The sequence below is a fragment of the Artemia franciscana genome, chromosome 5, assembly GCF_032884065.1.
Source record: "Artemia franciscana chromosome 5, ASM3288406v1, whole genome shotgun sequence".
NCBI classification, from domain to species: domain Eukaryota; kingdom Metazoa; phylum Arthropoda; class Branchiopoda; order Anostraca; family Artemiidae; genus Artemia; species Artemia franciscana.
In genome coordinates this window covers 13,148,268-13,174,683 of record NC_088867.1, presented here as the reverse complement: position 1 = coordinate 13,174,683, position 26,416 = coordinate 13,148,268, and the positions used below count along the sequence as shown (strand labels likewise).

Genomic DNA, 26,416 nt, shown 5'->3' with positions numbered 1-26,416 from the left:
AGTTGACAAACATGATGTCAGTCGACACACAAACATAACGTCAGTCAACACACACGTCCCAGTCGTCATTTGTTCCCGGTGTCCCATTCTGTAATTTCTCTTTGAGTGTCCCGGTCGTCATTTATATTCCCTGTGTCCCGGTCTGTATATACATTCGTTTTTGAATTGGTATATGATGAAATAAATTTTTTGTTTTTTTAGCTTTTTTAGTTTTTTTTCTTTTTTCTTTAGTTTTTTGTTTTTAGTTTTTTTTTTCTCCTTTATTTTTCATTTTTTCCTTTTTTTTAGATTTTTTCTTTTTCAGTTTTTAGTTTTTTTTTAGTTTTTTTTATTAGTTTTTAGTTGTTTTTTTCTTTTTAGTTTTTTTTTGTAGTTTTTAACTTTTTTTTAGTTTTTTTTAGTTTTTTTATTTTTTAGTTTTTTACCTTTTTTAGTTTTTTTTTAGTTTTTCAGCTTTTTTAATATTTTCTTTTTAGTTCTTTTGTAGTTTTTACCATTTTTAGTTTTTTTTTTCTTCTTTTGTATTAATGCTAAAGCCAAGGTTCGAACCTGGAACCTCTCGGACCTAGAACCTGGAACATAACGCTTTACCAACTCAGCTACTTCGGCTTGAATACATTTAGCCTACCTTTTTTATTTTTTTTTTATTTTTATTTTTTTTTTATTTTTATTTTTTATTTTTCTTTTTCTCCTTTATTTTTCAGTTTTTTTCCTTTTTTTAGTTTTTTTTTTCTTTTTCAGTTTTTTTTAGTTTTTTTTAGTTTTTAGTTTTTTAGCTTTTTTTTAGTTTTTTAGCTTTTTTAGTTTTTTTAGTATTTTCTTTTTAGTTTTTTTTATTCCCTGTGTCCCGGTCTGTATATACATTCGTTTTCGAATTGGTATATGATGAAATAGTTTTTTTGTTTTTTTCTTTTTAGTTTTTTTATTGGTTTTTACCTTTTTTTAGTTTTTAGTTTTTTTCTTTTTTCTTTTTAGTTTTTTTGTAGTTTTTACCTTTTTTATTTTTTTATTTTTTATTTTTATTTATTTTTAGTTTTTTTCCTCCTTTATTTTTCAGTTTTTTCCTTTTTTTAGTTTTTTTTTCTTTTTCAGTTTTTAGTTTTTTAGTTTTTTTTCTTTTTAGTTTTTTTTGTAGTTTTTACCTTTTATTTAGTTTTTTTTTCTTTTTTAGTTTTTAGTTTTTTTTAGTTTTTTAGCTTTTTTAGTTTTTTTTTGTATTTTCTTTTTAGTTTTTTTGTATTTTTTACCTTTTTTAGTTTTTTTTTCTTCTTTTGTATTAATGCCAAAGCCATGGTTCGAACCTGGAACATCTCGGACCTAGAACCTGGAACATAACGCTTTACCAACTCAGCTACTTCGGCTTGAATACATTCGTTTTTGAATTGGTATATGATGAAATGATTCAGACGTCATATGCGGACAGACAGACAGACAGACAAACAAACAACTTATTTATATATATATATACATATATATATATATATATATATATATATATATATATATATATATATATATATATATATATATATATATATATATATATATATATATGTATATATATATATATATATATATATATATATATATATATATATATATATATATATATATATATATATATATATATATATATATATATATATATATATATATATATATATATGTAGATATCGTAAATGGTAGATAAAAGTATCAAATAATATTTAAAATATGTAATATATCGTAAATGGTAGATACAAGGACCGAATAATCTTTAAATATGTACAGTATTGTAAATATGTAATGTATTGTAAATTTATAAAATATGTAAAATAATCTTTAAAATATGTAATTTATCATAAATGGTAGATAAAAGGACACAATAATCTTTAAAATATGTAAACTATTGTAAATGTTTAATATATTGTAAATACGTAAAATATGTAAAATAATCTTTAAAATATGTAAACATGAAATGAGGGTTTGGTCTCTGAAATTTTAAGTACATTCTTTAATACGTGAAATCACTTAACCATAGGCCTGTGGACTTAACGCTAATTCAATTGAATTGCTTTAACGAAAATTAAGTCTAATGATATACACCGAGTCAAATAATGGCATGTTGTCCAAAGACATATTGTAGCCATAGTGACTTAATAATCCTCGTGAATTCAATCTCCAACTGTTCAGAATTTTTTTTTCTTTTTAATTTTAGACGGCCTACAAGATGTCTAAACTTAATTTCTCCTTTTTTTTAACAGGTTTCGTAGCCTTTCCTTTAATTAAACTTCATTCTCCCCAAGTTATCAAAATTGTATTTGAAAAAAAGATTAAATGCTTAAACACAATAGAAGGGACTAGCTATATGTCTGGACTTATATAGTCCAGTGTATGAGCATACAATGATCAGTAAAAGGTTATCAATAAACTCCGTCAAGCATATATTCATTGTAAGGCATTACTTTGGAGCAATTGCCTCAAAACATATGCAATATTCGCAATCGCTTTTTGTATTTAATCATATAACAGTTCCATTATAATAAGCATGTATGATATGCTATGTATGATAAACTTCCAATATGATTATCGCCGAACCAGACCGTAGGCACACCTGCGACCTTTCTAGGCAAAAAGAAATTAGACTTTTTGATTTTAATGTCATAATTTTACTTCAGAACCGGAAAACTGGAATATCAAGAAATTCGTTCGAAAAGGTTGTATCAGCGCTAATCTGTTTCCAACTATTGCCTAATGGCGCTGTGTGCTGTAGTGCTGCTGGCGTTCATTATGACAGTTCTATTATGATAAGCGTGTATGATATGCTATGTATGATAAACTTCCGATATGATTATCGCCGAACCAGACCGTAGTCACACCTGTGACCTTTCTAGGCTAAAAGAAAGTAGACCTTTTGATTTTAACGTCATAATTTTACTTCAGAACCGGAAAACTGGAATATTAAGAAATTCGTTCGAAAAGGCTGTATCAGCGCTAATCTGTTTCCAACTATTACCTAATGGCGCTGTGTGCTGTAATGCTGCTGGCGTTCATTATGACAGTTCTATTATGATAAGCGTGTATGATTTCCTATGTATCATAAACTTCCAATATGATTATCGACAAACCAGACCGTAGTCTAGGGAAAAAAGAAAAGTAGACTTTGATTTTAACGTCATATTTTTACTTCAGAACCGGGAAACTGAAATAGCAAGAGATTCGTCCGGAAAGGTTGTATCAACGCTAATCTGTTTCCAACTATTGCCTACTGGTGCTGGGTATAGTTTGCCAGATTCATCTTACAGATAGGCAAAACACCATTCAAAGCTTTCACGTTTTTCTAACGTCGAAACATTGTGTCTTAAATCTTTATTCTGACTGGTCAATCATAAAATTTCTGCTTGAGAGTTGAATAATGTTCTACTAGAGAAATTACGAAAGGCATGTATAACTGGCGCTATGTTTGTCCTAATTTTGGTTTTATCAACAACTGTGGCTACAATGTGATCAAGTCAAGCGTCAATTTTCAAATTTATTTCTTCTTCGGTTCTTAGTTGTCGGTTAATGCTACAATCTCCAATAAGTTTTCATCCATAACTGGGAATGTGTAGTTCAAAGAGAACAGACACTAGGGTGTAGCCCCCAACTTGAATTTTTGTGGGTTTTATAGATCAGGTAAACTTATATAATTCTCTCGTAATGCGCCTCTTTTGCACCTCTTTCCTCCCAGGAAAGGTATTCCTTCCTTGACAAATATCTGCTTATGGGGCTGATGAAGCCTATAAATTCATAATATGAATTAATTGATGTCTAGATTTATGGTTTTCTAAAACTTAAAAAGCCCTTTTTTTAATGAAAATTCTGGCCTGAGCATTGAGATTTAGTTAGACTAATAGACTAAATAATAGTTAGACATGCGAAAGGCACTATAAGAGCCAATTCTGATAAGAAAATATCAGTTTAGGTTTAATAGCATTTTATTGACACATGAAAAGAGATGAACAAAAAAAGACAGAGAATAAGCACTGAAATGGCAAAAATAAAATTTTTAAAGGGTATACAGGTTCCTCTTTTATTCTTTTTTAATCATTTAAATATTTTGCTCATGAATATCCTTCCTAATAACAAATTTTACGAGTCCAAGTCTTGTCGTTTCATGATAAGACGCTAATAGAATAATAGAATACTATTATTGTTAAATTACTACTACTAATAACTCACTGCAGCACCAAGCCGCCTGAGGCCAACACAGCTACGCACGCTCCTCCTCCAACCTAATCTATTTAAAGCCTCCCTCTTTACACCTCCCAGGAAGTTCCCATTTCCTTTAAATCTTTATTTATGACATCCTCCCAACCCAGACAAGGACGACCTGCTTTCCGTGTAGCCCCAGACGGTTGGCCAAAAAGGACAATCGTCGGTAATCTGTCATCCTTCATCCGTAGAACGTGGCCTAGCCATCTCAACCTTTCTTTCATTATAGCCCCAGAAAGCGAGATTGAACCACACTTTTCGTACAACCTACTGTTTGAAATACGGTCAGTCAGCCGGGTACCCAGAAGAATCCTTAGGCAATTTCTCTGGAAAGCATCTAGTAAATTTTCATCTGCTTTTCGGAGTGCCCATGCTTCAGAGCCATATTTGACCACTGTCAAATAGTACTGAACAAATATTATTGTTAAATTACTGAACTAAATTACAAGTTTTAACTAAATAATCAAAGTATAGAGAAATCTAGAGGTACACCTGGTTGCATCCCTTCGTCTTAAATAACTCCAAACAGGCTACTCGCAATCTTTCCATCTCTTTCTCTTTCGGAAGTTCCTTATTGGTTAAAAAAGACCTTGTTCAAATGTTATGTTAAATTAAATATCAAATAAAAATTCTTTTACAATTGTGATAGGGAGGGAGAAGAGGGGGAGAAAGAAAAAGAAACTAGCACTTATTTATAAATGAAGAAACGAACAAACAATTACAGAAGGGTATATAAGCGAATAAGTATTGGGATGAAAAAATGTAAGCTCTCAAGAACCTCGAAATTGTGTTTCGGGGTACATTTCTATTTTTGGCAGTCTTGTGACAAAAAATATCGTTTTTTATTGTTTTCTTCTGTTAATGGGATTGTGTTCCAATTTGAACAATAATTATGGAGTACTTTGAAAAAAAGAGTGAAAAATTAAGTGGATGTGTCATCTAAGAAATATGACAGGTACTTTTGTTCCCCTGGAAACTATTCTAAAATATTGAAGAAATTTTGAAAATCCATTTATTAAAGGAACTGAATCTGTTTAAGAAAAACCGTACCCAGGGAGATAATATCTCGTTCATGACATTGTCATAAATCGTGAAAGTAATAGAAATTAGTTGAAAGAAATTCCCAGCTTGATGTCTATTGCAAAGCCATTTCTGGTTATAGCAGAATATAACAGAAGATTTATCATCTAGATTTGTCGTGATATTATGTATTCGGCGTATTCTACACCAAGTCTTCGATGTAGACTTGGGAAGATGTGTTGGTTCCCATCCTTCACAGGTATTCGGACTATTGCTTTTCCTGAGGCCAAAATAATTTCAGTGATTTAAAGAATTTGAAAATTGGAACTTCGAATGTTACAATGTCAAAAAATGACTAGTGTATCGACATTTTGACTGACTAATTCAGAAGATTCGAACTAGAATTATTAGCAGTTTCATAAACTCATATCCCAGGAGTAAGAAGCAAGAAATTAGGTTGAATGGAATTTGTTTACTCAGGCAGAAAGGAATGGGTGCATAGACAGGAAGTCGGACTCATGGTGAATAAGTCTTGTTTAGGCTGGGATGGCATTGAATGCTCATCGCTCATTTTATGACTAAAAAGCTCAGGGTATCAGTTATAGTAGTATATGCCCCTATAACCGACTGATGGAGATACTAGTAACTCGACTGAATTTTACTGACAGTTACAGGAGCAAATAAACAGGGTCCCAGGTGGAAAATGGTGTTTTTATTAGGAGAGTTTAGCGCTCAGGGTGGTAGAAACAGGGATAGATGGTATCGTAACTAAGGTATATTTAGTGTAGGAAAAAAAACAGCAATGGCTACAGACAATTGCAATTTTGTAAGTATAACAATCTAGTTTTGACCAATACGGTGTTTGGTCATAAAATTAACATTTTATTCATGTGATAGTAAGGCAGCAATCCTTATTGATTATGTTATTGTAAACCGTGTAAACCGAAGACTGGCGGAATCAATGCAAGATACTAGGGTAGATGGATATCTTTCAGTGTCTAGGGTTAATTTAAAGCTAAATTTTGGAAGCTTAAACACCTTCTGGGAAGTTATGATATTGGTAGACTTCAGGATGAGATTTTGAGCAAAACTTTCCAGGAACAGTTGAATACTAAACTGGAGAGTTTGAAATTTGACAATGTGGAAGATGGATGGAATAATTTCAGGAAAACAATTTGTGAAGCTGCTGATGGTGTCTTGGGGAGGAAAGCTGATTGTGCATTTATGAATATCAGTGAAAAAGCCTCATGTTTAATTGAGAGGAGAAGGGACATGTACAAGAATTATCGGAGTGATAGATCATATCGAAACAAATGGAATGTAAACAAAGTGGAGAATTCTTCAAAATGTGAGTTACGGAGATGTGAAGTTGAGGCAATGGATAAAATTGTTGAGGATCTCGAAGATGCAGCTAAACGGTATAATAGTAAAATATCGTGCTGACAAGTTAATAAATTGAGAGGGAGTAGTCAATCTAGACTTGTCCCAGTTAAAGATAGGAACGGTGCCACAATTACTGATAAGGAAAGGGTTAAAGAGAGACAGGGAGATCATTGTGAGAGTGTGGGAAACTGAGATAGAGTTGCAGGAAAAGATAAAGAGCAAAATGAAAAAGTTCGTGATACTTAGGATGTGAAGGAATATTTGCTTTGTGAGGGAGAATTTAGCGACAGTATTAAATTGATTTAAAAAATAATACTGAAAATTAAGAATATGATTTTGAAAAAGGGGAACTACCTAGCGATTTTAGAAAAACCTTAATTGAACTATTGTATAGAAAAGGGTGATAAAGAGTTAGTATGGTAATTATTGAGGCATTAGTCTGGTCTCTGTAGGAAATGAGGTCAGCAGCTGGTTTTGTATGAAATCAGGAGTTAAGCAGGGTTGTGTTTTATTGTCCTTTATCTGGATTATTTTGATAGATTTTGTCTTGAGAAGCACAGGAAAGGCAATGGGTGACCACGGAATCAAATGGGGAGGAAAAATTCTTCTAAACTTAGATTATGCCGACGATTTAAACATCCTAGAAGAAAGTTTGAGCAATATGAATTAACCTTTAGAGGTTTTGCGAGTTCAGGGTGCTAGAATAGGTTTGAAAACAAACGTTAAGAACACTAAGTCACTAAGGCTAGGAATAAGTGACGATGAAAAGTTGACGCTGGGCAACGAAATCATCGATCAGGTGGATAGCTTCACTTACCTTAGTAGTATTATTGGTAAAGATGATTTGAGCAGTGAAGATGTCAAAAGTAGAATAGCCAAGGCTAAGGGTTTTTTTTTACTCTTGAAAAAACGCTTGGAAGAGTAGGAACATAAGTGTGAAAATTATGATAAAATATTGAAATCTTCAGTGATTACAGTTGTCAAATATGGCTCTGAAGCATGGACGCTCCGAAAAGGTAGTTGAAAATTTGCCTGATGTTTTCCAGAGAAATTGCCTACGGTTTGTTCTGGGTACCCGACTGACTGATCGTATTTCAAACAGCTTTATGAAAAGTTTGGTTTAATCCCGCTTTCTAAGGCTGTAATGAGAGAAAGTTTGAGGTGGCTAGGGTACGTTCTGCCGATGAAGGATGATAGATTGCGAAAGATTGATTTCGAAAAATATATGAAGGAAATAGGAGCTTCTTGGGAGGGTGTAAAGAGTGCGGCTTTGAATAGATTGGGGTGGAGGAGGAGCGCGCATAGCTGTGTTGGTCTCAGGTGGCTTGGCGTTGCGCTGAGTTGTTAGTAGTAGTAGTATTAATTATGTTGGTCTGATGGAGGGGCTCTTGATGTACTGATTTTGATGCTGGGATTTTCCTCAAGACTATTCCCGCTTTTGTTTTTTCCCCTTTTTTGAAAGTCTGTTTAATGTCTCAGATCATAACCTTTGTTGGGTGATTTCAAACTTAGTAAATTCTACCTATTTAGGATCAACATAAAAATTGATTATTTGATTTATGTGTTGTTATCAAAACTCCTATTTTTGAGTTTCGGTTACTATTATCACGCCTCGCTACTTACGTAGTTTATTACCACAAACTTGCTGATGGACGAGGACACCCTATTCTCCAGGTTTGTCTTAATGCTATGTACCTGTATTGTATTCGTATCGCTAATCTTGGAAACGTAAGTTCTTCCTCCCAGTCCAAAATATCTACTAAAACAGCTAAGTTGTCAGTTGATCGTTTTAGTGATTTTGTTTTGCCATTATATACCTAGCTCCATTTAATATTGTTGTTTAAGTTTTTTGTAATCGGATATACTTATTTGGTTAAAATTACATTTAAAGTTCGTTTTCTCATTTTTTTCTGATGTTTCTTCTAAAAAAGTTGAGCTGCCATTACAAAAAAGGAAAAAATTGGCGGACTTTCTGGGAAACACGGGGTAATTCTAAGTGCAGCTAGATTCCGTTGAAACTTGGATTAAATTGAACTGAAATTCAATTAACTTGAATAAAATAGAAGTAACTAAAATTAAATGGAAACTTTGATTAAATAGTACAACTTTTAATCAAGTAATGCTGAAAAAAATGAAATAACAACTTGATTGTTTGATTGATCGTTTTGTACTGGGGTTTGTATCTTATAATTATTACTATTCTATATGAATGGTTGATATATTGGAGAGTTTAGATTTAGAAAATTTTAAAAGTTGACGTTATTTAGATATACAAATATTGCAAGGTTCATCCGGGTTGATATGAAGCATCGTGAAAAATTTCTTGAATAGTCAGTTCTAGTATTTTGCCATTTTGCGGTTTGATGTTATATTTTTAGCTTGTTTGTTGTGTTTCAGCATGGCCGAATAGGGCTTTCATGTGAACAAATCTATCTATCTAGTGTATCTGTACACATACTATAGAGTCTAGTCTATAAAGTCTAGTGTATAGACTCTATCTATACATATACCATATAATTATATAGACTGACAATAAAGTGTCAAAACCATTGGCAACATTGAACAGAATTTAATTCCCAACTAACAGGTTTTTAAGTAGCTGTTTGTCTCGCTATCTATACTATGCATACACTATAGAGTCTAATGTATAGAGTATATCTATACACATCATACAATTATATAGACAGGCAATAAAGTGTCAAAACCATTGGCAACATTGAACAGAATTGACTTCCCAACTAACTGGTTTTTAATTAGCTGTTTCTCTCGCTATCTGTCTAGAGTCTAGTGTATAGAGTTTATATGTATACATTACGTGCAATTATATAGACTGACAATAAAGTGTCAAATCAATTGGCAACATTGAACGGAATTGAAATCCCAACTAATTTATTTCTAAGTAGCTGTTTCTCTCGCTGAAAGTCGACAGGAAAATATCGTATTTAAATGCGTATGTCGCTTCTAAAGAACTTTTTAAAAAGAGGGAGGGGTAGGGATCAAACTTATCAAAATAGGGAAAAGGAAGCGATATTGTGTCCTCAAAATGTGAGTCATTAATTTGATAATTTTGTAAAAAAAAAAAAAATGATAGATTATTAAAGAACTTCTCGATAACCGTAGGAAGTTGTGAGAGGAGTCACAAAAAAAGTAAGGGCTTCTCGTTTTAACTGGAATTATTAAGGATGGGGGAAAACCGTGCGTAGCTGTATTCACCTCAGGTCGCTTGGTGCTGGAGCGAGTTGTTAGTAATAGTAGTACTATTACCATATTTTGTGTGATATATGTTTGATTTTTCCTATGCCGGTCAGACTACTCCCTAAAACATATTTTCCAGTACAAAAATTAAACTTATTCGAGAGAAGTGAGTGAAAAATAAGTCTTTTTTTTTCAAGAAGAGGTAAAAAAAATAACACTGCAAACCTTCCAAAGCGCTTTTAAGGCATATTTTTATTTTATTTTTTAGCGTCAACAGTTTTCTAGTAATATTTTTTTTTATATATAAGAGAGGCATAACGAACATGGCTCTTTAGATAACATTATCAATGGGAATTCAGGCATACGATGGGACTCGTCACATCGAAAATTTTACAAATCTTCAAATTCAACAAGCCCAAAGATGATGTGGAAAAGGTCGTGTCGAAATTAGAGTTACCAATTTCAACTAATTAAATTATTTTGCAAATTTTAATGCAAGCGAGTAATTCACGGGAACTTATATTCAATTTTTTATTATTATTCATTATTATTATTTATTATTTATTTATTTATTTATTATTTATCATTACTTATTGTTATTATTTATTATACTTCTTAGTTATTTTTTAATTACAGTAATTTTATTTATTAAGGATAATTTATTTTTAAGGTTACCTAGCCAACCTTCAGATGCCATTTACGCTTTCATCAAGTGGGATCTACCATAGGCTATGGGCAGGATTGTCAAATTTAGAGAAAGATCCTCACCCAGAAATTTCAAATAGTGTGCGCACGTTATGTACCTACATCAGGGCAAAGGTAACCATGCATTTTGTACTGTGTTGATAAGACGAATTTAGTCAAACTCGCCCAAAGGTTTTCAATATCCATGATTGGAGGACTAGTGTAGGGCCAATTCCCTCCGAAAAAAATTTGTCGCCCTTCTACTAGCTTTTTAGTAGAAAGATAGACATGCTGCGCCTTATTTGTGCAAGGGTTTCAATTCTAAAAATGGATTTCAGTTCTTAGAAAGTGAAATAACGGCTGAAAATGAACAACCGCTAATGAACGCTAACCAGAATTATGCAAAGATTTCAATTCTAAAAGAAAAGGATTTCAGTTCTGGAAAACCGCTAATTAACGCTAACCATAATTTTACAAAGGTTTCAAATCTTAAAAAAAGAAGGATTTCAATCCTAAGAAAGTGAAATAATGGCACGAAATAAATAAAAAATATACATTCAAGAGTTTGTATTAGCAACACAGTTAATTCCTCCCGGTTTACTATTTTGCGGCATTCAATGCGAAAAAAGAATAGATATATGATAAACCTTTGCAATGTTGTCAAGTTAAATTTAATAAAAAAAAATCCTCGTGCTGACCAATTATCTGCGTAGTGCAGGTACGTATCTCCCTATTTCCTGCCTTAGGCTTTGAGTACAATGCGTGGTTGGGGCAAATCATCCGACGCTTCCCGTGTCTTCTCCCCAGATTTCTCTAGGTACCCATTTAGACCTGGGTCGACTCTGGCTTAGCTTACAGAGTCACACCATTGACCCTGTTCCAACCCAAATAAAGAGCGATTATAGTGGACTCTAGCCCTGTTTCACAGGACTTCCAGTCAAGCGTGCTAACTACTCGGCTAGGACGGTTCAAGATGTAGACTACTTAATGTGCTGTTTGGAATTGTTGAATCCATAATCCATACTATCAAATCCATACTAGTCATCAGGAGGCTTTTCAGTTTTTGTGAACTCAGACTGGGGTAAATCGTTATGAACAGATCCTTGGTTGTATTATTTATGATCCATTTTCTGTTGATTCATGGATTATCGTGAGCTCTTCAATAGTTTTTTGTCTTGAGACATGTCAAGAGTGCAAAGTTGTTTCAGCTTTAAAGTTTTCAGAACGCTCGAGGTTTCACACGGTGGTTTTGTTCTTAAACCCGCCAGGCAAATTTGTTTTGTGGAGTTGGACGATATTTCGGAGGTGGATTTGGGTCGCAACTTCGAAGAAATACAAAATCCTGGGTAATTGTACGGAATTATTTTGGTTTAAAATCTTAGATAAATTCTGATTAGGAGGTATGGGCTCAAATATCCTCCTCTCTGGTTGCAGGCCTTCTCTCCCCAGCAGGAATCGACTTTTTTGTGTTAAATTAAAATGAGAATCGTATAATTTTCGCCTGTTTAAAATATTTTTTCAAGCTTTTCCCTTAGCTCAGGCTTTTTTTATAACAATTTTTTAGTTATATTTGCAAAATTTGGCCACAGTGCTCATTTTTTTTTTAAATATTCTCCCTTGAGAAAATTTCAGTTTGTAATTTAAAGCGTAATCAAGTTTATTGCAGACCCATAGTTTTTCTGGATTAATTTTCCGAAGCTTTTTATTTGTCTAAAACCCTTAAACTTCTACCCAAGAGGTTTTAAAAAATCATTCTGAAAATGCTCTAGGCATTCGAAAAAAAACATGAATTTTCTTAATTTGTATGGAAAGTTGCATCAGGGGAGCTTTTCCAAAGAATCGCACCTGTCGAAACCAAAAAAAAAAACAATTTTTATGGAAGAAAATGTTGGTGATGGAGCAATTCTAAATTAATATTTCAAGTTTAAAATTAAGACTTGAATTCGTATAATACACAATAGTTATGTTACAATATACAAATTTACTTTGTTATTTATTTGAAAGGTAGCATTGTTTATCCTTGAAGTTCTGCAGGTAAGAGGATTGATGCTGAGGAGAACCGGATGTTTCCACCTCCCTGCCTTACACATTAAATTCCTGTAACTTATCATAACTCTACATGTTTTAGTTTTCGTACTTGCTGTCCCCAACAATTTTGTAAAAATCTTGTAAGCAGTTAACCTACTGTGACCCCTTGTGCAACTGAATCCTCGTGTCACTTACGCCCGTGCATATGAAACCTTTTGTAACTGAACTTTCTTGCAACTGAGCTCCTGTGCAATTGACCCCTCGTGTAAGTGAACCCCCTTCCAACTCAACCATATCTAAATGAACCTTCATGCAACTGAACTCCCGTTTAACTGGACCAACGTGCAGCGCATCTCCATTTAATTGAACCCTTGCCCATTTGAAACCCCCAATTTAATGGATCCACGTACAGCACACCTTCATTTAACTGAACCCCTGTTTAACTGGACCCACGTGCTGCACATCGTCATTTAAATGAACCCTCGTGCTACTGACCCCTCCCCTAACTGGGCCCTCGTGTAACCCAACCCATGTGCAACTCAACCCCATTTAGCTGAACCGTCATTCAACAAATAAATCTGTCTCTAATGGTTTGTGACGTCCGATTTTCTTTTCTTTCTTTTTTTTTGACAAAGAAAATGATTTTCAAAGGCATTTATCTAATGACTTTAGCGAACAATTAAATAAAAAAACAAGTTTTTTTAAACTGAAAGTAAGGAGCGACATTAAAACTGAAACGAACAGAAATTATTCCGTATGTGAAAGGGGCTGTTCCCTCCTCAACGCCCTGCTCAGAGCACTAAATTTTTTTACTGGTATAAAAAGTAGAGTTGAGAGAAAGAGTCAAACTTTAGCGTAAAGAGTGGGGAGGGAACAGCCCCTTTCGTATACGAAGTAATCCCTGTTGGTTTTAAGTTTTAATGTCGCTCCTTACTTTTAGTTAAAACAACTTTTTTTTATTTAATTTCTGAATGTTTTTGAATTAATGCATGTTTTGATTTTGGCTCTCCACACATGAATAATTAAAACAAAATTTACATATTAATTTATTTTTTTGGCTAATTGACTTTCTCATAGTTTGATCGGACGACTTTGAGAAAAACGGAGCAAGGGAGGAGGCCTTGTTGCCCTCCAAATTTTTCGGATTCTTAGAATGGCAACCAGAACTTTTAATTTTTTTCGAACGTTTTTATTAGAAAAAATATACGTAACTTACAAATTAACTTACGTAACGATCTTCTATATTCGTATGTTTTAGTACGTATATGAGGGAGTTCGCCCCCTCGTCAATATCTCGCGTGTGTTCAAGCCCTGGGCATGAAAGTTTCGCTGATTTTTAAATATATAGTATAGAAGGATAAGTTGTTGTTTTTTGGAGGGAGGGGGATAGTTTTACACTGAAAAGGTATAAAAAAATACAACAAAATTAACCAACAAATAAAGACCCTTTCATTTGTATCAGCTTTTGTCACCTCCGACAAAACGGGCTGTATTATATTTTCTACTTACACTATTGATTTGAGGAGGATTCAGTGGAATGCAGTTAATGTAAATGGGGGTTAAGTCAGACAGGTTTGGGCTAAATTTTGCTTGAGGAGAATGAAAATTGAATTAAATGACCGTTGAAATGTACGGATTTGAACTGAATGGGGGTTGAAATAAATAAAGACAGAGTCGCATGAGGGTTAAATTACACAGAGGTTGAGCTGAATGGGTTTGAGTTCCATGGAAATTTAGTTGAGTGTGGGTTGAATTGTATGGACGTTGGCTTGAGTGAGGGCTGAGATGCATTGGGGTTCAGTTGAATAAGGGTTCATTTGAATGAGGGTTTAATTAGATGGGTACTGGGTAGTACCAGTGTTCAGTTAAGTGACCGTACAGTTCTACGAGGGTTCAGTTTCATGGTGTTCAGTTGAACGTGTTCAGTTAAACGAGGGTTCAGTTAAACGGGGATGAATTGCAAGACAGTTTAGTTGAATGGGATTGACTTGCACGAGGGTTCAGTTACACGAGAGTTTAATTGCACAGGAATTCAGTTGCCCAATGGTTCTTTTTTATGGGGTTTAGTTGCACAGGGTTCAGTTACACGGGGGTCAAGTTGCGCCTGGTTTCCGATGCACGAGGTTTCAGTTACACGCACGCCTTTAATGTTTGTCAATGGACAAAAGAACGCAGTTACGGAATCTATGGAATACTTACGAAAAAAAGCCGAATCCTATTGAAAATGTCATACTCACCCTTTCCTTATATTAAATAAAGAAACGCAAGTTTTTTTACAGAATGAAAGGAGCAACATTAAAACTTAAACGAACATAAATTATTTCTTATATGAAAAGGGCGGTCCCCTCCTCAACGCCCCGCTCTTTATGCTAAAGTTTGAATCTTTCTCACAACTCTACTCTATAAAAAAAAAACTTTAGCGTAAAGAGCGAGTTAATGCCGCTCCTTACTCAGTAAAAAAAACTTGTTTTTTATTTAATTTCTGAAAGTTTTTAAATTGATGCTGGTTTTTAATTTGGCTCACTGAACATGAATAATTAAAACGAAATTTGCATATTAATTTTACTGTTTTTGACTAATAATAACCTTATAAAAACCTAAGTTTGACTTTTACTCCAGTTGTTTAAGAATGACTCCTGAATCACAAAGGCTGTTTAATTAGAATAATAACCTCTTTTAAAAGTTAAAAAAGAAACTTAAGCGTAAGAGTGAGATATTGAGGAGAAGCAATCCATCTCGTATACGTAATATTTTCTGTTCGTTTTAAGTTTGACTTGATTGTGTATTTTTAGTTTTTGTTTGTTTTAGATTCACATATCCATCCCTAGTAATTTATCGGTATTGCTTTTGTTTTGTGTTATTACTCGTTTTAATTTTGCGTTTTGCGGCTCATTTTTTCATTCTTGTAATTTCTGTTTATTTTAAGTTTTGAGTGATCATCGTTTTATTTCTGTTTGTTTGCGGTTTTAGTCAGATTTTTTACAATTATTTTAAAATTAAATCTTCGGAAAATATTTCTTTTCAGCGAATTTCTGTTTATTTTTAATTACACAGTTTTAACATTGTTTAATTTTAGGAATACTTAAAAAGCTTTTTTTTCAGTCTTCTATTTATAGAAGATGAAGGAAGATAAAAATCAAACGAATATTTTGCCTCGGAAAGAATTTTAATCATAGCACTTTAAATACATTTAAATGCAACAATTAAGAAAGGAAAAGGAATAAAAACAAATGTTAAACTAATAGTCTATATAAGATAGCTATTCCATGCAACATACAAAAACCAAGAAAGTAGAATAGTATGGCTTGAGAGCGAAATTGTCCCCCTGTTTGAGAATTCATTTTGAAAAAAAACATGAATGAAAATGTTGAAAGCTCCATAGCCCAGTTAATAAAAATATGACATTTGAAATATTTCTTTGTTTATCAATGGGAGTAAAATAAAATAAAATAAGAAGGATATGAAATTTTGCTCGTAGGATAGTTTCCCTCTTATGAAAAGTGCTAAGGGATCGATCGGAATAAAGCTGAATTTTCTGTTGCGACATAGGGTATTCATCGTCTCGTAGTTACCATATAGGTTCCATTTAGGTAAATTTTGAGTTCCCACACAGGCTATTCAAAAAAGTGAAAAAATATGCTAAATGGTAGGATATATCTAAAATTTTAATCTCTTATAAGATATAATTATTTCGCTCTGAGTCCGTCATATACATCAATGAGCATGTCACAACATAGAAGCAACTGTCAATAAGAAAATATAAACAAATTGAAATTTAGAATCAAGAAGAAATAATTACGTTCTTTTTCAACTATTTTTATTATTCTGTTGTCAGTTGTTTCAGTGTTGCGATAAGATTAGCTCATTAGTAGCCTATTTTCCTTCCTTGGTTTTTGCATAGAGTAGCTGTTATGTATATTGTTTTACTTTCTCTTTTTGCTCTTTTAATTTTGGACTGCTTCCATTTTTAATTATTATGGTTTAAATTCTTTCCCAGTTTTTCAAAGCTGAGGAGGCTTTGTTGTGATACAGGCAAAACATTTCTATGATTGTTCTGTTTCTATTGCTTCTTACGGGACATAGACCCATTGTTGTCAAGATTGACATCTTTCGTTTACAAAGCTCTGCTATTCAGTCACAGTGTTCGATAAGCAGCAGTTTTCTGCGATAATTTCTTATCAATGTTTTTACTATGTAATTTACGGTGAATAGGGAGGGATAAACTCAGACGTTTGAGCTATGTCGCTAAAGTTAAGCTTTAGTTCTATGAGATGGACTTGTGCGCCACCAACTCTCACACTTGGTGTTTCTTGTGCTTCAATCACAGATCGAGTGCCAGAATTACTCTTCAATTACTTTCTTTGTTTTATTTATATTTATCGCCCCATAATTTAAGCTTTGATTCCATAATTATTTTCTTTTATTCTATAATTAAATCTTATTTTCTAGTTTCATTCTATGTTTTTATTATGTAACTCTCTAATCTTGTGATTTCATACTGTATTTAGTTCTATATTTATAATATTCTTTTTATTGATTCTATGATCTTCTCTGTATTTCTTTCTTGAACCAATATATATGATTCATTATTTTAGTGTGTATTCTGTAATATTATTTCTTTTTCTTTTAATTATTAATGTAAATATAGGATAAAATTTAATATAATACAAGTCAATTCAAAATCTATATTTCAGGCTCGAGATCAGATGGTGTCTAGAGATGTTATTGATGCATCTATTGTCAGGTCTTCTAGCCCTGTTTTACGAAATCCAAAAAGGTATATTTGTTAGAAAAGGATTTGTTTCCACAGTAATAAGCGCACCTTTAAAACTAGCTAGGATTATCGTTAATGAATAAAGTTCATAAGTACAAAACATTTCTAGTGTTTACATTTTCCCATTCAGTTCAATTTACATTCAGTAACAATTCAGTTTACATTCAGTAACAATTCAGTTTACATTCAGTAAACTGAATTCTCCTTGATTGCAGCTGGCGCTGCAATCAAGGCACTGAAGGGGGTGAAAATATTTTGGGTTAAAGAGGAAGGAACAAAAAGGATGCCGTAAATTCGTTTTATGTTTTTACACGATTTCTCTTTAAATTTATGCTTGCACTGCTTGTTCTCCAGGGCCTTCTTTGCAATTCATTTCGTCTTAGCCTGCAATTCAGTCTTTTATCGTTGATTCTCCTTTCTTGGCGTTGATTCCCTTTTCTCTATTCTATTTTTCTAGAAAAAATTTATCATTTGATAAAACACAAAATTTATACCCCCTGAAGCACCTTTTTTAAGTGAATAGAGACAAACACAGTTCTTTCATTCTACCCTGTTAAGATTCGGCTTTGGGACGCTTTTATAATATCCCAAATGTTTCAACTCTTTTTTACAAATTCCCATAACAAATTTGGGGCCCTTTTTATCATCCCCCATGTTAGCTAGAGTACAGGAAAAGCAAATCAGCGCAATCATAAGATATATTCTTCGCTTGTTTGATTTACTGCATTTATTTGACTTGATTAGCACTTTATTAGGTTGAATTTTGTTATTTGAGCCAATTCAAATTTCAGTGGATGAGAGCTTTTTTAAGTGGTTTTTGATAAACTTTCTTTTGACTATACCAAATCAATAAGAATATTTATTAGAAAATTTTTAACTGTCATAAAAATTCTATAAATTGGTCAAAGCTGAGATGCGAAATTAATGGCCTTATTTTTTCTTATTCTGTTTAAGGTCTTAAAATTTTAAACTCTAAGGTGGACCTCGTAAATTTTGTTTATAGCTATTTGCAGGTAAGTAAATATCCCTCCTCTTTCTATTTGAGGATTCCGATTATTTTGTTGGTTCTCCTTGAGCTCACTCTCTATAAAAGAACCAAAGACGATAGATTAGGGAAGCGTTGTACACGAAATATTTATTATGGGAGGGAGGGCTTTGTAAATAAAATCATGGTTCATAAGTACAGATCAAAACACTTAGGGATGGTTGGTCTGACATATCTTTTCTCAAAGGGGAAGAGTCAAAAATACGTAAAAATAAATTGGGAATTCTGTTCTGTAAAAAAAAAAAATAACAAAAAAACACATAATCAGTGAACATTTGCTTTCGCGATTGACTAGTAAAGGTTGATTGCTTTGAGTTAGTCAAGCAATCAAAACTCGTATACTCTAGCAAAAATTGTCAGATAAGTTAAAAAAAAAATATTTGCATAGAAAGAAGCGTATTTTGATTCTTACATTTCTAATTTCTTTATTATCTTTGTGTTCAAATGATATTGCTTTAGAAATCACTGAACTTGATTTATTTTTCCCCGGATCTTGATGAGTTCCATCATAATCAATATTATTTTAAAACTTGTAAACAAAAAAAATTCTCATCCCTCCTTATATTATGCCTTTTTAAGCCTTTTTTTCTTCCTCTGGTCTAGCAATAAATATATCATATTATGCCAAACTATCCAGTTTAGTTCAATTAGTCCAATTATGGCTCATTTGCCTTTTAGTGTTCAGTGGCACCGGTGGCAATGAAAGACGTGGCACCCACGTCTTTCATTGTCTTTCATTGTCTCACGTCTTTCAGTGTTTTAGGCTTTTTTAATTATTTCTTTGGTTACCATCCATTTCGGTTTTCCAAAACCATAATTGTCCTTTTGGTCTTGCAAATCTGCTTGAAGTCTGCTAGCTATATTTTGGCAGATGAGGGAGCACACTCACCCTCTGTTGTGTTCAACTCCTCCTGCAGCTCTGCAGAATTTAAAACGTTCAAAAAAAAACACTTATTTTGTTACGACTCACTCCTTAAAATATTTTTGGAAAACAGTAATCATTTTATTTTTGAAATTTATAGGATGAAAACAACTTGAACTATCTCTGTCAGATCATTGACACTATTAGGCTTTTTAAGATAATGTAGCCCCAAAGTCACTCGGGGAATAAGGATTTCATCCTTCCTCCCTCACATTTTCATTGCTTCTTCATATTACTGCTGATGCTACTGCTAGAAAGTCGTCGTGACTTTAAGCCGCCTGAAGCTGATGAGCGTGGCATTTCTTTTCCTCCATCATATCTTGTTCGGTTTCTTATTTTAGCTCCTTTTCCGCGGATTCCCATCAATTTTGAGTTGCTTTTATTGTGTCATCTCAACATTACTCATAGGTGTCTCCAGTTCGTGTTACCCCTTTCTTGTCTTTTTTCAAATCCCTCTTAGAATATAGTTTTGTTGAATCTATGACACTTAGATAGGCCATTTTTTCATAGGAAGTATGCATATGAAACATGTTTGCGTGATAATCTTGGTATTTCGTAAGCTAGAGCCTTAATCTTGCATTAAAACTTAAGTTTCCCACATGTCAGTAAACTTTGTTTTTAAAGTTATTTTTGAGTCGTTTTTCGATAAATTTCTAGTAAATCAATTAATTTTTTATATTATCCATTCTGTTGAGCCTTACTTTGTCACATTCAGCCCTCTCGTCTCGTATATTCAACTATTTAGTCGCATCTGGATCCTTTGGCCCAGTTGCACGCCCCTTGGCTAATGTAAGGCGCATTCTACTTTTGCTAAACTATCTATACTGACTAGCCCTTGATGCAACCTCCATAAATTCTGGGGACCTGCTTTCCCAGCCACCTTTTCACATTCTATAGACTCTGTACAACCTTTATCTTTGATGGAAACACTATCAAAGTAAATAAATTTGTCTGCTTTTTTTTAAATCTATTCATCTACTTCGAAGTCCCTGGGGAACCTCCCCGTGCTCTAAAATTCTTTGTCTTTTGTAGATTCATGTTAAGACCATACTAAGAAATAGTTAAACATTAATTTCTATGAATTTTATGTGCATTCCTTGAGAGAGAGGTTTGCTTTTCTTTGATAATGCTAGTTTCTCAAGTTATCAAGCTGAGTATCAAATTTCTCTTGTTACAAACAATTTTAAATGTAAAATCCAGTGTTTTAAGAAATGAATTTTCAGTAATATATAGTCTACAGAAGATTTATAATTGGCTTTTGTATTTTGACTTATGTTTTATTCATTTTTGTTTTATTATTATTTTGTTGACCTTGTATTATCTAATAGTGCTAAGGTATGTTAATCATCTCTTCTGCCCTACCTTTTTTATGTGTTTAAAATTTGTATTTACTTTCCTTTTAGCTCTTTTTGTTTTCTTTCGTCATGTTCCTTGATATTGCTGTTCTGTAGCATTTTCTATTCTGTGTTTATTTTTTTTTTATTTTGTTTATTCATGTTCTTTCGGTTTGTCATGCTTTTTGCAAGCTTTTTTAGTCGGGCAAACGGTTTGTAATTTCGAGCCAATCCAATGATTAATCTGGTTATCTTTTTTTGGGTATAAATTAAAAGTCATTATTATATATCTCTTATAAAGATCTCTATCTATATATGAACCCCCTTTTTTTTTAAATTGGGGCAAAAAAAATTTCTTTTATGTAACGAGGAATGATTTTTTTCTTCTCTTTTCAATTCTTTCCTTTTTATATCTTTTTTCAATCCCTAACTTGTTGACTATGACTATTGTATTGTTGATAAGTCCAAAAGTTTTTTAACGTCAGCATCCTCTCTTTAAGTCTCTTTCCCCCTGTTTTCCTCACAAAAGGAATTTTCCCTTCTAGAAATGGGAAATTTTATTATTTACAATATTATCTCTTTTTTTATTTTGTCCATTAAAGTATATTAACTCTGATAATTAAATAAAATATTTGCTTCAATTAGCTGAGGCTATTAAGCTGATTATAGTTTCTCTTTTCAGCGGAGATCAAGTGCAATTGGAGAGACTTTCCCCGGAATTAAAGGGAACCCTGGTTAACTCAAAGAAGAGGAAAACTAGTGTTTCCACATTGGTAAGCAAGTCCTTGTTTTTTAATTTTCGGCATTTCGATTATTTCAGGCTAAATTGCCTGGGCAAAACTGTTTTCAAGGCCTCTGAAATATGTATAATTTGAAATGGTAAACCTTCTTTTGATAAACGGTAAAAAATAATAAGCAGAAAAAAGGTATAAATCCTAAAAGGTAAAACCTTTTGTACTTGTATTAACTAGAAAATACTAATGGTAGTATACTGAGTACATGTTTGGTAATAATTGTCCCAGAAAGCCAAATATTTACGTCACAAATGGCTAAAAACATGAATAGCATGCATAGGCTGCAGAATTTACTATTTATCTTGAGCAACCTTATAGCTCAGAAACTAAGGAATGGTCGTGGGATTTTTTCCATGTGTCTATTGGCCTTACAAGGGGGGAGGGGATATTAATAAAATAAGCTGTATGGGTTTGCTATTGCTAATTTTTAAGATTCAGGTAATACACTGCATAAGCCTTTGAATGTGTCTATCGAGGTCGAAAATATATCAGGTGTTGGCCCCAATTTGTTCAATTGCCTTTTCATAAATTGCTCCAGTCAAAATTTAAAACTAAATGAAATGTTGTGAAGGTAAATCTTGGCTATATAGGGCTTAACTTCATACGCCAGTGATGAACATCTTAAAAATTAAGTCTTTTTTTAATTGTAATCAATTTTAATTATGACCCAGGCTGCTTGAAGTCTACGGAAATTCTAATTAGAATGGCCATAAATACGGGATTTAGACCTAGCCCACATGTTAGCTTTTTCTCAGACCCAGACTACCTACAAATACTCCCAATATATACTGTCATTTCGACATTGTTATTGTCCAAATGACATTTTTGGTTCTTGGTGGCCCCTCTCCATAAAATTCCCCCTGAAATATTCTGACTTGAAAAAATTTCCCCCGGAAACTTCCCTCCTCCTGAGAAAAATCCCACAGTGGAAAACCCTCCTCGCTGTAAGATTTCCCCTGGAGAATCAGCCCCACTGAATTTCCCCCCTCCTCAGATAATTCTCTTCCCTCGGTAAATTCCCCCCTCATGTAAGACTGAGCAGCCACTGAGAAGGTATGATAAATAAAACAAATGAAGAAATAAGAAATGCTGAGTATAAAATATAGGCAGAATATGTGGTGGAGAATATTCTATAGTAGGTATTGTTAAATTTATGTTTATTTCAATTCTTTCTTTTTCCTGTTTCTGGAGGTTGATTTATCTTAGCAGGGTAAAATAAAGGTTAGCACTGGGGCTGTGATGGTGATATCAACCCCGAAGGCAAACTTATTAGATATTTTAAAATTTTGGAGCAAAACGGATAGTTTAAAATCTTGATTCCATATCATAGAGGTTAGAGGTTTGCCAGATAGCAGAAGAGAAATTGAGAAGGAGGCTGATTACTCTCCATTAGCCTCGACCTCTAAAAAGAACACAATAAGTTTCAAGCTAATCGAATGAACGCCTCCCAAGTCTAGGATAGGCCCTTTCATCCGGAGTGGGTGGGAAAAGAGATTTTGGGACCTTTCCGGCCTTTTTCGGGCTGCATTTTAAGGGAAAGCAATATTTTATTTCCTTATGCATTGGGGTCACATTAGCCAAAGGTTTTACATAAGTTTCAGGCCAAGCGAAAAAAATTCGGTCCTTTTTTAAAACATTGTATATAAACGGGAAAGCGAGAAATAATTTTGTTCAAAATTGCTGAAAAAAAGCTACCGGTAGAATATGCAATCCCCCCCCCCCCAAAAAAAAAATTCCGAGGCTCAGTCTTGTTTTTTCCCATCTCTGTGCTGGTAGATCTGTAAATGTAATATTTTATGCTACACAGGAAAGATTGTCGCAATAGAGGAGCACTACTATACCCTCCCCCCATAGCCAACAATAATGGCACAGATCAGAAATATTCCCAGAAATCAAGATCATAACTCCCCCCCCCCCTTTCCCTAGAACTCATTCTTTATTTATCTGAAGGCCCAAACGAGAGTTAAGGTATTTTGGCCCTAAAATGGACTTTTTGAGGCATCGCCTCAGCCTGTAAAATGATCCACCTCTTCTTCTTCATAATACCTCTTTACGCTAAGGTTTCTTACTGTTTTAAAAAGTAGAGTTAAGAGAAAGGGTTAAACTTTAGCGTAAAGAGCGAGGCATTGAGGAGGAGAAGTCCCTTTCATATACGGAGTAATTTCTGTTCGTTTTAAGTTTTAATGTCGCTCCTTATTTACCGTTACAAAAACTTGTTTTTTTTTATTTAATTCTTAATGAAAAGGGAGGTATCATCCTGTAGCTCCCTTTTTCAGGCTTAGTCTGAATGAAGGAAGATGGTCGATTAGTGCCTACTCCCCCTGGCCCTTTCCTATATGCATTAGGCTCACGGAGATTTAAACAATGTGGGTATTGAAATGTGCTCTTTTGGGCATCTGGTATTCCCCCAGCATGCGCAATGACCCATCACCCATCCTTCGTAATAGCTGATGCACAAATATACGATTTTTTTCGTTCTTTTCATTTGTCTTAATTTCCCTTTGACTGTTCAGTCTCACTTTTGGGGAGAATTTTTCGCGGGGATTTTCGACATGGAGAAATTTTCGCTAAGGGAGGGGGGATACGCCAGACCAAAAATTTGTTGGACACTTATTGTGGCCTGATTCTAAAGTTCTTGAAGCTAATTTCAGGCTATTAGGAGGATTTAAGCATTACAAACTAAAAAAACTAACTGCTACTATAAAAGCAGAGAGATTATTAAATCTTTTGTTCAATGGCAAGTTCTTACGTGAAAAAGTCTATGATTGATTCTACTGCAAACATGTTGATAAGGCAGTCGTTAATTTTATTCTCATGACTTTTTTATATGAAGTCTTTCCTGATAAGTAGAGAAGGGAGAAATTTTTTCTGTTTATTTTGTAAAGCGACATATCTTGAAGTAATCTGACAATTTTCTGTGCAACTGTTGGCTTTTTATTGCAAGAGAAACTGTTAATCTCATTTGTGAAATAGCAAATATTTTTAAAAAGATTTCAAAACAGGGCTACCATTCCTTCATGAGATAAATGTTTGAAAGTTTAAAGGGGTTGACAACTTCAGTAATAAGGTACACACTGAAACCAAAAATAGGCCGATACCAATTGTGAGACATATAGGAAAGTTTTAAGCAACAATTGGCTGTTAGCTCATAATCATCTTCGGAAATGAGGGGTTCGCAACTTTTGCTAGTTGATGTACCTATTATTTGTTTCCGGTGTATTTGATGGTAAGACCAATTTGGTTCCAGTGGTAAGACATGTAGGGGACTTTTAAGTAATAATCGGCTGTTAGGCTATAATCATCTTCAGCGATGAGAGGTTTGCAACTTTTGCTAGTTGCAATGAGAGGTTTGCAACTTTGCAAGTTCGGCGAAGCCGAACAAAGGTTGCCGCAACACCTCACGTAGTTCTAATATATTATGTGAAATGGAGATATATTTTTAAGATAGGATTCAAAGCAGGATTGGCATTTGGACAAATTTACTGTCTGAATGATATATCTACGCACTTTTAGTTTAGCCTTATTCTCAATTTTTTTCAGCTTACCTTGTGCTGTTAGAAGGGTTTGAGCGTTACAAATAAGAGAAATTAAAATAAGTACTATGCTCTATTTAAGTACTATAGAAGCCCTGAGGTCACAATTATCAGAGGTTTAATGGAAATAAAAGTGGAAATTATTGTAGAATTTAATGATAAATCACAGATACACAACTTATATTGTTCAAGAGAGGCTTACTTATTAAAGGAATGTTCAGTGGTCTTAGTAATTCAGTGGCTTTTCATACTGTAACGGTAGAATATTTGAAATCAGAAACAAATTTTCAGTAAATATAATGGTGAATTATGGAAGAACTGCTTATATTTGTTTGGATAAACTTGCCCACCTATTGAAAGTTCAATTTTGTGGGAGACAGGGGAAGGGTACTAATCAAGTTTTTGTCCCGGGTGCAATAGAGGCCAGAACTGCCACTGTATAGTGTTCACACCATAAATGCAGAATGTTTGGAACAAGAATTGAATTTGTAATAGAATATAATGATAAATAATTGGAAAATTATTTCCAGTAATTTGGAGAAGTAAAGACACAAGTCTAGAGGAAGCTCAGATAAATTCTTAAAAATATAGTTGATTATAAATGTCGACACTATAATGAAGGAATATTTGAAATCAGGATGGGCTTCGTAATTAAATATTTTAATTAGCCAAAAAAGAAGTGTTCGCATCATTTTGGGGAAATCCGTATATTTAGAAGAAGTTTGGACTCATTTTAATTCAGATACGAATTTAAAGTACATTCTGCCACATATAAAGCGGTGCCTGTAAAAACGGTCTTGTAAAACTTGTAGTGAAATATGAAATCAAAATGAAATTTGCAATATTCAGTCACATCTCAACAAAATCTGAATATTCAGTCAAAAACCTTTATCAGCCTTTGTTCTATGCCGTGTTTTTTAAATAATAGTTCTACTTTCAAATTTGTTGTGGATGTTGGGGGTTTTATTATTAATACGAATTGTAAATCTTCATAATTTTTGGTCTTCTATAGGGTTGAAGTTACGCAAATCCCCATCCTGGAAAAACTCTTAAATTTTCGTGTATCTTTACCCAATGTTTATTTAAGAAATATTTATATGTTCGATTGTATTGCAATCTTTTTGTTTGTCTAAATAAGTGCATATCAAGGTCATTTATAAAAAATAAGGCTGTTTTCTCGAGTTAAAACAAAAATCAGCAATTTATTATTTATCTTAATATTTATTTATTGTTATCATTTTATATTATAATATTTGTAATTATTCTTTTTTTTCCATTTACTTTTTTATTTTTTTTAATCTACTCAAATGTAGATCAGTAAAAAGAAAAAAAAATTGCGCGTCAATCAATGCAATAAATTTGTCTTGAAAAATATTTTGTCCTCTTTGGTTCGAGTCTCATTAATTTAGTCTACTTACTCCGAAGTTTTCATGCCGAAGTTTCTTGTTTGAAGTTCCTTGAAATAAATTTC

At 33.2% G+C, this 26,416-nt stretch overlaps 1 protein-coding gene across 1 annotated transcript in view; it reads left to right on the top strand.

The window, feature by feature from the left end:
* Window positions 1–26,416, top strand: part of LOC136027675 (regulatory-associated protein of mTOR-like) — a 138,455-nt gene that overhangs the window by 28,339 nt on the left and 83,700 nt on the right. The window contains exons 7-9 of the mRNA XM_065705122.1: window positions 10,502–10,650; window positions 17,238–17,320; window positions 21,301–21,391. Coding sequence (XP_065561194.1) covers window positions 10,502–10,650; window positions 17,238–17,320; window positions 21,301–21,391 — 323 coding nt within the window. The remainder of the gene's footprint in view (window positions 1–10,501; window positions 10,651–17,237; window positions 17,321–21,300; window positions 21,392–26,416) is intronic.